The sequence below is a fragment of the Oncorhynchus nerka genome, linkage group LG6 (genome assembly GCF_034236695.1).
Source record: "Oncorhynchus nerka isolate Pitt River linkage group LG6, Oner_Uvic_2.0, whole genome shotgun sequence".
In the NCBI taxonomy this organism is placed as follows: domain Eukaryota; kingdom Metazoa; phylum Chordata; class Actinopteri; order Salmoniformes; family Salmonidae; genus Oncorhynchus; species Oncorhynchus nerka.
This window is the reverse complement of record NC_088401.1, coordinates 44,082,161-44,095,235: the sequence shown is the minus strand read 5'-3', so window position 1 is coordinate 44,095,235 and position 13,075 is coordinate 44,082,161. Positions and strand designations below refer to the sequence as shown.

Here is a 13,075-nt window from a genome sequence, read left to right as displayed (position 1 = left end):
CCCGCCCTCCTTTCGGAAAAGCTGACCACGACTCCATTTTGTTGATCCCTGCCTACAGACAGAAACTAAAACGGGAGGCTCCCACGCTGAGGTCTGTCCAACGCTGGTCCGAACAAGCTGATTCCACACTCCAAGACTGCTTCCATCACGTGGACTGGGATATGTGTTTCGTATTGCGTCAGATAACAACATTGACGAATACGCTGATTCGGTGTGCGAGTTCATTAGAACGTGCGTTGAAGATGTCGTTCCCATAGCAACGATTACAACATTCCCTAACCAGAAACCGTGGATTGATGGCAGCATTCGCGTGAAACTGAAAGCGCGAACCACTGCTTTTAATCAGGGCAAGGTGACTGGTAACATGACCGAATACAAACAGTGCAGCTATTCCCTCCGCAAGGCTATCAAACAAGCTAAGAGTCAGTATAGAGACAAAGTAGAATCTCAATTCAACGGCTCAGACACAAGAGGTATCTGGCAGGGTCTACAGTCAATCACGGACTACAAGAAGAAAACCAGCCCAGTCACGGACCAGGATGTCTTGCTCCCAGGCAGACTAAATAACTTTTTTGCCCGCTTTGAGGACAATACAGTGCCACTGACACGGCCTGCAACGAAAACATGCGGTCTCTCCTTCACTGCAGCCGAGGTTAGTAAAACATTTAAACGTGTTAACCCTCGCAAGGCTGCAGGCCCAGACGGCAACCCAGCCGCGCCCTCAGAGCATGCGCAGACCAGCTGGCCGGTGTGTTTACGGACATATTCAATCAATCCCTATACCAGTCTGCTGTTCCCACATGCTTCAAGAGGGCCACCATTGTTCCTGTTCCCAAGAAAGCTAAGGTAACTGAGCTAAACGACTACCGCCCCGTAGCACTCACTTCCGTCATCATGAAGTGCTTTGAGAGACTAGTCAAGGACCATATCACCTCCACCCTACCTGACACCCTAGACCCACTCCAATAAGCTTACCGCCCAAATAGGTCCACAGACGATGCAATCTCAACCACACTGCACACTGCCCTAACCCATCTGGACAAGAGGAATACCTATGTGAGAATGCTGTTCATCGACTACAGCTCGGCATTCAACACCATAGTACCCTCCAAGCTCGTCATCAAGCTCGAGACCCTGGGTCTCGACCCCGCCCTGTGCAACTGGGTACTGGACTTCCTGACGGGCCGCCCCCAGGTGGTGAGGGTAGGCAACAACATCTCCACCCCGCTGATCCTAAACACTGGGGCCCCACAAGGATGCGTTCTGAGCCCTCTCCTGTACTCCCTGTTCACCCACGACTGCGTGGCCACGCACGCCTCCAACTCAATCATCAAGTTTGCGGACGACACAACAGTGGTAGGCTTGATTACCAACAACGACGAGACGGCCTACAGGGAGGAGGTGAGGGCCCTCGTAGTGTGGTGTCAGGAAAATAACCTCACACTCAACGTCAACAAAACTAAGGAGATGATTGTGGACTTCAGGAAACAGCAGAGGGAACACCCCCCCTATCCGCATCGATGGAACAGTAGTGGAGAGGGTAGTAAGTTTTAAGTTCCTCGGCATACACATCACAGACAAACTGAATTGGTCCACTCACACAGACAGCATTGTGAAGAAGGCGCAGCAGCGCCTCTTCAACCTCAGGAGGCTGAAGAAATTCGAATTGTCACCAAAAGCACTCACAAACTTCTACAGATGCACAATCGAGAGCATCCTGGCGGGCTGTATCACCGCCTGGTACGGCAACTGCTCCGCCCACAACCGTAAGGCTCTCCAGAGGGTAGTGAGGTCTGCACAACGCATCACCGGGGGCAAACTACCTGCCCTCCAGGACACCTACACCACCCGATGTTACAGGAAGGCCATAAAGATCATCAAGGACAACAACCACCCGAGCCACTGCCTGTTCACCCCGCTATCATCCAGAAGGCGAGGTCAGTACAGGTGCATCAAAGCTGGGACCGAGAGACTGAAAAACAGCTTCTATCTCAAGGCCATCAGACTGTTAAACAGCCACCACTAACATTGAGTGGCTGCTGCCAACACACTGACACTGACTCAACTCCAGCCACTTTAATAATGGGAATTGATGGGAAATGATGTAAAATATATCACTAGCCACTTTAAACAATGCTACCTAATATAATGTTTACATACCCTACATTATTCATCTCATATGCATACGTATATACTGTACTCTATATCATCTACTGCATCCTTATGTAATACATGTATCACTAGCCACTTTAACTATGCCACTTTGTTTACATACTCATCTCATATGTATATACTGTACTCGATACCATCTACTGTATCTTGCCTATGCTGCTCTGTACCATCACTCATTCATATATCTTTATGTACATATTCTTTATCCCCTTACACTGTGTATAAGACAGTAGTTTTGGAATTGTTAGTTAGATTACTTGTTGGTTATTACGTCAATGTCGGAACTAGAAGCACAAGCATTTCGCTACACTCGCATTAACATCTGCTAACCATGTGTATGTGACAAATCAAATTTGATTTGTTTTGATTTTAACTAGATAAGGTTAGCAAGATAGCTAGCTAGCTAGATAAGGTTATGCTCGCTATACTGGAAGCTGTCAGTGCCCTATTTGTTTATGTTTATCATGTGGAAATTTACTGGAAGCTGTCAGTGCCCTATTTGTTTATGTTTATCATGTGGAAATTTGTGAATATGTATAAGTAGCCTTCGTCACTCTTCGGAGGTGGAACCTAAACGTGTATTTCCTCTCTAGTACATGAAATTACGTTGTAATAGTGGCGGCAACTTTCTCTTGGGGGACCTTTAAATACTGCCATTTTAAATAATTTTTCCTCAAGTAGAAGTACAATTACTGACTTTGAAAAATACTCTGAAAAGCTACTCAATTACAGGAACAAGAGCAGTTCTAATTCGTTACTTCAAACTTCTGAAAATAAATAAGTATATATACTAATATATTTTGATACTGATGGTGGACATGCATTGATTAAAATGTTTAACAATCAAATGTGCTGAAGAAAGTGTGTGAACCCATGTACCAGATTCCTGTGCACTTGTGCAAATACCAATTGTATTGTGGTGATGAAAAAGTGTCCAGAGGTCTTTACTGGTCCTCACTGAAAGGAAGCATCAGGTGAATCAGGTGAAGGACACACCTGTGAATACCTGGCAGAGAATAAACCCCTCTGTTTGCATACCTCCTTCTTTTCACAATGACATTCAGAATGGCCTACACATCAACAAAGCTATCATTTAAAACCGGGAAAATAAAAAAAACACAAAAAAGCTAGAGGTCGTGGTTTACCCAAATGTTTACCTTGCTGGTGAAAAGAGAGGGATGCAGAGTGAGAAAAGAAATCCGTGTGATGGGAAAGTAGCCAAAAGGCCTTTAAAGTCTGCCACGGAGCCGTGACAAAAGCGGCCTAATCTCGGTGTTGTCTTTCGGCCTTTCTTCAAACATCCTGCCAAGCTGTCTGACAGGAAAGGAATCTTTCCACAGCCCCGCTGACATCACTCAAGCATGGGATGGAGTCAGGGCCTTCAAAGGCCCTTCACATGCGGGACATCTGTGTGAGTGTGTGACTAACAGAACATGAGTGGGCCCGCCACAACCACCCCACCCTTTACCTGCTCCTCTTTTTACTCATAGACCACCCTAGAGGCAATATATATTCTTCCAAATACAACAAATCCACAATGTAGATCCTTATCCCCAAAAGTTGTATTCAAATTCTCCCCTAAAGAAAAGTGTTGAAATCAGAGGCTGAGTCCATGGTATCATAGTGGATTATAGTGTCACCCACTGGCCACTGGTTCACATCACAGGTAGCTGGTGTCAGTAAGGCAACTGAGCCTGAACAGTAGTGTAGGGTAAACACATTTTACCCCATATTTTTTTTTGCTTGCCAGTTTACCTACCTTTTGTGGACAAATGCATTGAAAGTATAGGGAGCATAACTTTTTGTCAGCTAATTATACTGCAAATCACAACCTCTAAACATGCCAATTAGATGAGTAGTTTGTTAATGATTGATGACTCAGGGGTACAGTAGTTACAGTACAGATTTTGTGATTTCAGTGTCTTACTGGCCAATTCATTACTGAGAGATCCATTTGATTGTTTTGTTTTAAAAAATGTATTTGTTATTGTGACAAACTTCATTGAACCAATGAAATAATACTGTATGTAGCCATTAAAATGACAATGTACACGCAACAGTACAAACACACCCAACAGCTTCAAACCTCTTCTTAACCCTGTGTAGTGGATTCAATTTCAGACCAATACTTCCTATTCCACAGCTCATCTCTCCACAGTGAAGAGTTCAACCATTACCAATTGACTTGATACTATAGCTAAGTCACTCGTGCAGAGCATTGAAGTGGATCAGAGATGTCTCCATGTGCCATCATGATGGCTGGCGCTTGGCGGTGTTATGGTGGAGGGCAGGTGGCCCCCAGAGAGGACATGGACAGGGAGGACATGAAGGGGTGTCCGTAGGCCGACGGGGGCTTGAACATGGGCGTCTCCCACCCTGTGTCCCTACGATAAGGCAGGTTAGGGGTCATTTGCATCTCTGCCAGATGGCTGGGAGGAAAGAATTCAAGGTATCAAAGTTATTTTATTGTGTCAAGGCACACTGGTGTATAAATCCTAAGGTTATGATAATGATCTGATTATAACAAGTGATACCTGACAGTGACCGAGCTGAGTGGTTGACCAGGGTGTTCTGATTGGTCGATCGATCTAAGACGGTACCTAAAGATACAATATTTAGAATGTATACACCACAAGTTCAGCAACACCCTAAATATCGAATGCTAAAACTCACATATAGTGCTTACAGTCAGACTCATAGAAGAGTCTACTAACCACAAACGGAAACATACAGAAGTTGAATCCATTGACGCGATGTGCTCTTATGTTAGCAGTGAACAGCTCCACGGGTATCTATCTGTCTGACTGTCTATGAGTAGAGTACACACTTAGAAAAGAGGTTTCCTCTAGGGTTCTTTGGTAAGGGTGATCCATAATGACTTAAAAAACTCTTTGAACCATTCATTGATTTTTTTGCAGTTCAGAAAAGGGTTCTTTAACCTTTTAGCGATAATTAAAATGTAGGGGCGGTAGCTCATTAGAATATTTTGGGACGTGATTTGCTCACAGCTCTTTTGTGCAACCGTGAGTGAGAGCGTCATTCCAGTTGATCTAATCTGTTGTGTTATGTTATTGCAAGGCCTTATGTCAATTGAGAACAGTTGACTAAATCAGTGGTTCTCAATTCTCTCTTCGGGGATCCACAGCAGTTCCAGAGCTAGCCTACCTGATTCAACTTGTGAATTAATACAATAATAACACCCTATGGATATATAATATGGCTAACCAGATTTTTTTTTAACTTTATAGTTCTTCAAAAGGTTCTTAGATTTTTCCCGTATTAAAAAGTTATTTATAGCACCACAGAAGTTCCATTTAGAACTTTCAAAAAAGGGAACAGCAACAAAAATGGATCCACTATAGTTACAAACCAAAGAACCATTCTTTGGCACTATATAGAACAATTATTTGTGTGTGTACAGTGGTATAGCAGATGTACCCATCCAACCTGTAACTTCTGCTTCCAACTCACACCCTCAAACACGTAGATCCCCTGAACACAGCTCACTTTCCAGCCCACTTTCCAGCTCACACTCTCAAACACCTAGATCCCCTGAACGCAGCTCACTCTCCAGATCCCAATCACCTGAATTCTAATCACCTGTTCACACACCTGTATGTCATGACCACACACCATTTAGTTCAGTTCTTTGCACCCCATCACTGTGAGGCATTGTTTATTTTGTGAAACACATCTTTCAGAGCGCTGGGTTTCCTGTGATTTACACATCCTGTGTATGATAGTTTTTGCCTGCCTCACTAACGACGCCTTTTGTCTATTCCCTGCCTTTACTTTAGCTTATTGGATTTCCTGTTATCTACCTAGTGCCTGATCTGCTTGACTATGTTACTAGCCTTTTCCCTGCCTGTACTGTTGCCATTTTGGACCCCCTGTGTATGACCACCTGTCTGCCCCTGGACCCAGCTACCTGCCTCCTCCTGTAGTCCTTTGCAATAAACACCTGCTGCGCCCTGTGCTTGAAACCAACTCTCTGTCTCCCTTCATGTTTATTACACAGCCATCCTGTGGAGGACTGATGAAGGCCAGCCTTTGGACACTTCCAGAGATCTCCGGCTGTTCAATGGAGAGGAAGACTTCAGTTTGTACAAACATACGTTTCTATCATTAAAACCAATGACCGTTTCAGTATGCTGTAGCCTTCATCACTGGCACAAACATCAAATAACGATTTGGATTCAGGGTAAACATCTAATTTAATATTAAACAAAGTAAGCATTTGTAGTGCAATAATTCAACGTCAAAATGAACCATATTTGAATTGAAAAGGTTCACATACTTTCCTAAACAGACCCCTGCCATCCACTTCAATATTTTTTGCACTGAGGGGAAATCACATAACATGGCATGTCACATTTAATTCTCATAGAACCCAGGAAGAAAGATTATGGAAATGCTCACTCAGACATAATGTTCATAAGCCTCCCCGGCTTATTCAGGTGAGACGAGTGTGCTACTGCAGGGCAAAACCAAACAGCAGCTAAAGCTAATATGAGCTAGGCCAGTGGTCACCAAACTTTTCAAGATACATTTTTTAAGTTGTGTTTAAAAATGTACATTAACCTAATAAAAATGAGGTTTGTGCAGTAGGCCTAATACAGTATCACAGCATATTGGTTATATGCCTGGCCTGCCAATATTGTTATTCTCAGACCATATTATATTTCAAAACTCCAGCTTTGATAACAAAATAAATCAATTGGTGTAGCACTTGCGAGGCACAGCTGAGCATAAATGTAAATAATTTGCTTTATTTTTTTACTGGATTGATGCTACCTGCATCTGATGGTCATTGTGCTTTCAAGACAACTGGGGGAATAAACAAGGCCAAATCATGACGTCAGTGATCTTCTGGTCGTTAAGTCGGAGCTCTAGAAAGATGACAGAGTTTCCAACTTGGAATTCTGAATTGGGTGACAGTTCAAAATTATTTTTCCCAGTCGGATATCGTTTTTTTCTCATTTCCCAGTTGTCTTGAACGCACTGAAGTCGGAAGTCAGAGATTTCCGAGTTCCCAGTTGTTTTGAACACGACATTAGTGTCAGCGGAGGGAGGGAGAGAGCAGCAGAGAGTCACAAGGTGCCATTAATACTAACGGGTTAATCTGAATAAACAATATGTTGATAACAAATTAGTCCCCTCCATGGTCTCATGTTTGAGAAACAAAGCTGACAATAGTGACACCGTGTGAGTAGAAAGCAGTAACACCTATAAAGATAAATACCTTTGATGCTGAAGAGTGTTCTCCAGCTTGGCAATATATGCATTCTGCGCTGTAATTTTTCTGGAAAATAAAAGTTATTTAAATTGTACTAAGCAGTCGTATATACAGTACAGTTTCAGAAAGTATTAATACCCCTCAACATATTCCACATTTTGTTGTGTTACAGCCTGAATTTTTTTCTCATCCTTTTACCCATCCTTTCAATAGCATACACGCAATACCCCATAATGACAAAGTGACAATGTGTTTGTACATTTATTGAAAATGAAATATCAAATTTACTTCAGTATTCACACCCCTGAGTTAATACTTTGTAGAAGCACCGTTGGCAGCGATTACAGCTGTGAGTCTTTCTGGGTAAGTCTCTAAGATCTTTCCACATGTGGATCTGCACATTATACTTAAAAAAAAATATTCAAGCTCTGTAAAATTGGTTGTTGATCATTGCTGGGCAACCATTTTCAGGTCTTGCCATAGATTTCCAGCCACTCACTAACATTCACTGTCTTTTTGGGAAAATCATGTAGATTTGGCTTTGTGATTTAGGTTATTGTCCTTCTGAAAGGTGAATGTATCTCCCAGTGTCTGGTGTAAAGCAGACTGAACCAGGTTTTCTTCTAGGATTGTGCCTGTGCTTAGCTCCATTCCGTTTCTGTCACACCCTGGCCTTAGCTATCTTTGTTTTCTTTATTATTTTGGTTTAGGCCAGGGTGTGACATGGGTGATGTATTGTGTTCGTCTTGTCTATGGGTTTATTAGATTAATGGGGTTGTGTTCAGCTTAGTTGTCTAGGTAAGTCTATGGTTGCCTAGAGTGGTTCTCAATCAGAGGCAGGTGTTTATCGTTGTCTCTGATTGCGAACCATATTTAGGCAGCCATATTCATATTTGGTGGGTGATTGTTTCCTGTCTTTGTGTTTTATGCACCAGTTAGGACTGTTACGGTTTTCACGTTTATTGTTTTGTAGTTTGTTCATGTTTGAGTTTTCTGATTAAAGAACCATGAACTATAACCATGCTGCGTTTTGGTCCGCCTCTCCTTCCCAGGAAGAAAGCCGTGACAGCTTCTTTGTATTCCTGAAACTCCCCAGTCCTCAACGATTACAAGCATACCCATAACATGATGCAGCCACCACTATGCTTGAAAAAATAGAGACTGATACTCAGTAATATGTTTGGGTCAATTCAAATACAACACATCACTTTGTATTCAGGAATAAAAGTGAATTGCTTTGACACATTTTTTTGCAGTATTAGTTAGCCTGTTGGAAACAGGATGCATGTTTTGGAATATTTTTAGTTTCCTTAATTTCACTCTGTCAATTAGGTTAGTATTGTCGTAACTAAAATGTTGTTGATCCATCCTTATAATTCTCCCGTCACAGCCATTAAACTCTAACTGTTGCCCATGGTGAAATCCCTGAGTGGTTTCCTTCCTCTCCAGCAACTGAGTTAGGAAGGACACCTGTATCTTTGTAGTAACCGGGCGTATAGATGCACCACCCATAACGTAATTAATAACATCACCATGCTCAATGTCTGCTTTGTGGTTGAATCTATGTTTTAAATGCACTGCTTGATTAAGGAACCTTACAGATAATTGTATGTGTGGGGTAAAGAGATGAGGTAGTCATTCATCAATAATGTTAAACACTATTATTGCACACAGAGTGAGTCCATGCAACTTATTATGGGACTTGTTGAGCACATTTCTACTCCTGAACTTATTTAGGCTTGCCATAACAAAGGGGTACTTATTGACTAAAGACATTTCAGCTTTAATAAATGCTTTAACATTTCGAAAAACATAATTCCACTTTGACATTATGGGGTATTGTGTTTATGCTATTGACAAAAAATTAGGGATGCATGATATATTGGTGAACATATCGGAATCGGACGACATTAGCTAAAAATGCCAACATCGGTATCAGCCCAATGTCTAGTTTAACGCCAATGTGCAAATCCGATATAACAGAGATAGATGAGAACTTGTTTGTATATAACGTAGGTTCATGATGTAATGACGCCACGTAAAATTTTGCGCTACACGTGCAACACAGCATTCTTAATCTAGCCCACAATGTCTGCCGTGTGGATCGATCAGTCAACAAGTCGAGTAGTCATTTAGGACATTTAACCGAGACAACTCAAAGGTGAAATACATTAACGCCAAGATAATGGAATTCATTGCACTTGACAATCAACCGTTCTCTGTCGTGGGTGATGTTGGCTTTCGCCGACTGGTCGAGCACCGGTACAAATATTTTTTGGTTGTACTATTTTTCAGATGCTGCCCTACCAGAGTTACACAGCAATAACGTCACTGCTTTTAGCTTCACAACTGACATTTGGACCAGTGATATCAGCTCCATGAGCATGTTGAGTCTGACAGCACAGTGGGTCGTCGAGGATTTCGTACTGAGGAAAGTCGTATTGCATGCTCATGAATATGCTGGTTGTCATACCACTGCTGCCATTTCAATGGCATTTGTGAACATGTTTGAAACTTGGAAACATGAACACACTAGCTAGCTCCATTCGAACAACTGACTCGAGAAATAAGCTAATCAACGGTGCCTGCATCAGACGTGATACCCTCTGTCATTGGCATTGAAACGCCTGCTCAACAAAACTGGCAGGGATGTAAACAAATGTGCACAAAATTTGAGATATGCTTTATGTGCATATGGAAAGTTTCGGGAACTTTCTTTTCAGCTCTTGAAACATGGGACAAACACTTTACATGTTGCCTTTCTATTATTGTTCAGTGTAGTATTCGTATTCTAATTCCTAATTCTAACGCCACCGATTCTGTCACATAACAGTGGAGTGAACATGCCCATTCTGACTTTGTCAATGCTAAGCTAACCAGTTAGCTAGCAGCTAGTGTGTGATATTAAGTGCTGACTAGTTTCTAAGGAGTGAAGACGGCCCCTTTTCCCGACGAGATGGATGTTTTTACTGGCCCACATTGGTAAATGAAACAGTTGCCCTTGACAACAGTTTGCCCCGGCAACAAAACTGCCCACACAGGCTGTGAACAAGCGATTTGGTGACATTCTCTCTTTACTGTGTCGCCACCATGCTCAATGCTAGGACCGTTACTTTGATGCAGAAAAGAAACAGGGTTTACGTGAAATGTTACATACACAGCTGGACAAGATGGAAACGGTGCGGTGACAGTGCGCACAGAGGAAGAAGCCACAGACAGACAGAGCTGAAACTTCACTTCTTGACATGTATGATGCAATCCTGGTTGAGAATGAAAAGACTGAACAAATGAACAACGAAACAGCACAGCAAGTAAGTGAAAGAAATGTTTTACTGGTAATGGGGACATACTTAAATGCCAACAAAATGTGTGTGTGTGTGTGTAACCTTTATTTAACTAGGCAAGTCAGTTAAGAACAAATTCTTATTTACAATGAGCCAAACCTGGACAATGCTGGGCCAATTGTGTGCTGCCCTATGAGACTCCCAATTACAAACGGATGTGATACAGCCTGGATTCAAACCAGGTACTGTAGTGACGCCTCTTGCACTGAGATGCAGTGCCTTAGACCACTGTGTCCATGTGTGTGTGTTAACTATTTAACTATACTAGAATGCTTAAAAGGCCTCTAAAATTATAAACATTGGTTATCGGTATCGTTTTTTTATGTCAAAGAATATATCGGATATCGATATCGGCCAAAAATGTAGTATCAGTGCATCACTACAAAAAAGCTCAATTGAATACATTTTAAATTCAGGCTGTAACACTGTCACGTTCTGACCTTTATTTCCTTTGTTTTGTATTTATTTTAGTATGGTCAGGGCGTGAGTTGGGTGGGCAGTCTATGTTTGTTTTTCTATGTTTTGGGGTATTTCTATGTTTCGGCCTAGTATGGTTCTCAATCAGAGGCAGGTGTCATTAGTTGTCTCTGATTGAGAATCATACTTAGGTAGCCTGGGTTTCACTGTGTGTTTGTGGGTGATTGTTCCTGTCTCTGTGTTTTGCACCAGATAGGGCTGTTTTTGGTTTTCCACGTTTATTGTTTTGTAGTGTTCGTGTTTATCTTTTTTTATTAAACATGAATCAATATAACCACGCTGCGTTTTGGTCCGCCTCTACTTCACCACAGGAATACCGTTACAAATACAACAAAATGTGGTAAAAAAGGCACTGTATGTGGTACTGAATTATGCTAATGATTTGCATTCTTACTTGGACATTTGCTGAATTTCTTGCTTCATCTTGAGTAAAACGTCTTCTAACTTTTCATTCTAAATGGGTTGTGAAAAAAATTGCACAGATGTTTGAGATTGTAACACCACAAGATATAGGCTACCATTAAACTATTATTGGTTTAATAATAATAATAATAAGAGGTAGGACTAAATGTTCCTCTTACCCTCTTCTGGTAATGCACCAACAGCCTCTTTTGGTGCCTTGCCTGGAATAGTAACACCTACAGTAATAGGGTAGATATATATGTTATTTTTAAACATGCAGTACAGCCTTTCTGTGTTTGAAAATGATTGCTATCAATAAATACTTATTTGCCTATGAGCATCAAGAGCAATACCTTGCTTATCTCTGTGAAGTGTTTGGTTGCAACAGAATTGATGTCAGAGAAGAGGGCCTTCACTTCTGCACTACTCTGTGAAAGTCAAGATTGTAAAGTTATGGCTACCATCAAATAGACTTATGTATGCCATCAAATTGATTTGTTTATGAGCCTGACAGATATATAAGATATCGTAGCTTACTTTGTCTGAGAGAGGAGTAACTTGACATTTTGCTTTACATATCATGCATTCCCCTTGTTTGCCTGAAAGAAAAATGAAAATGTGTTTATTGGAACAATACCATATACAATAGAATAGTATTACACTACTAGGAGGCCCTCAAACTGCATGGAGCATTTTTTCTTTTGGCCAAACTGTTTCTGTAACATCAGACAAAGACCAGCAGAGGACAGTGTTTTCAAGTTTAGCCTGTAACTGTTTTGAAAAAGACAGAACTGGAGCAAACTGACAAAGTAATATATTTTTCGTTCATATGACGTTAGGCCTATATCATCAGTAGTTAGGCAATGATATGTTGAACTTAATTTCACAAGAGACATAACAGGGTGCATTAGCACAATCAAATAGAGACTGAACTTGCTACCTTTCTGAAAACACACGTTGCAGATGAGATGACCACAGCTGGCAACAGCTAGTTGGCAGTCAGGACCAGGGATGTTGAAGCAGGAGTTGCAGCAGATCCAGTAAGGCATTTTCTACAGCTAGCTAAGATATTAGCAAAATGTTCAAAGTAACGGATATTTTATTGAAGACGGATCAACATCTGACTTACATAACGGGTTCTCTGTTGAATTAGAAAGCTTTCAAAATACTTTCAGTGTCGTTTTACTGGCTTTAGCTAGCTATTAGCTAGCTTCAGATTTTCGGTTTGTTTTGATTTTGGATCGCTTTCTGATTGGCTGGCTACGTCATCATTGACGTTTTGGATAAAAATATGGAGATAGATTTCTATCAAAATGTTTAAAATATATGAGTAGTGATTCACAAACAAAAAATGTTGTGCAAATATAGAATGCAACTTTTAAATCAAATTCAGTCAGTAAATATGCCATATAGTTAAACAAACATATGTCAATATCCAAAAGCA

At 41.3% G+C, this 13,075-nt stretch overlaps 1 protein-coding gene across 1 annotated transcript; it reads right to left on the bottom strand.

Moving 5' to 3' along the window:
* Positions 1-4,147: 4,147 nt before the first annotated feature.
* LOC115130470 (probable E3 SUMO-protein ligase RNF212) lies at positions 4,148-12,865 on the bottom strand. Its single transcript, XM_029661646.2, has 8 exons — positions 12,572-12,865; positions 12,169-12,230; positions 11,985-12,059; positions 11,811-11,867; positions 11,624-11,682; positions 7,415-7,474; positions 4,707-4,772; positions 4,148-4,601 (listed from the first exon to the last, which is right to left on the bottom strand). The coding sequence occupies exons 1-8, from the start codon at positions 12,678-12,680 to the stop codon at positions 4,448-4,450; spliced, it is 642 nt and encodes a 213-aa protein (XP_029517506.1). The 5' UTR covers positions 12,681-12,865; the 3' UTR covers positions 4,148-4,447.
* Positions 12,866-13,075: the final 210 nt, after the last annotated feature.

What these genes read in the sequence shown, in the direction of transcription:
- LOC115130470 (XM_029661646.2), bottom strand. Translation starts at nt 12,680, where the DNA reads ATGCCTTACTGGATCTGCTGCAACTCCTGCTTCAACATCCCTGGTCCT. An exon ending in ACTTCACAGAGATAAGCAAG is followed by an intron (nt 11,868 to 11,984) that starts GTATTGCTCTTG and finishes CTATTACTGTAG; the next exon opens with GTGTTACTATTCCAGGCAAG. An exon ending in GAAATTCAGCAAATGTCCAA is followed by an intron (nt 7,475 to 11,623) that starts GTAAGAATGCAA and finishes TTTATTTTCCAG; the next exon opens with AAAAATTACAGCGCAGAATG.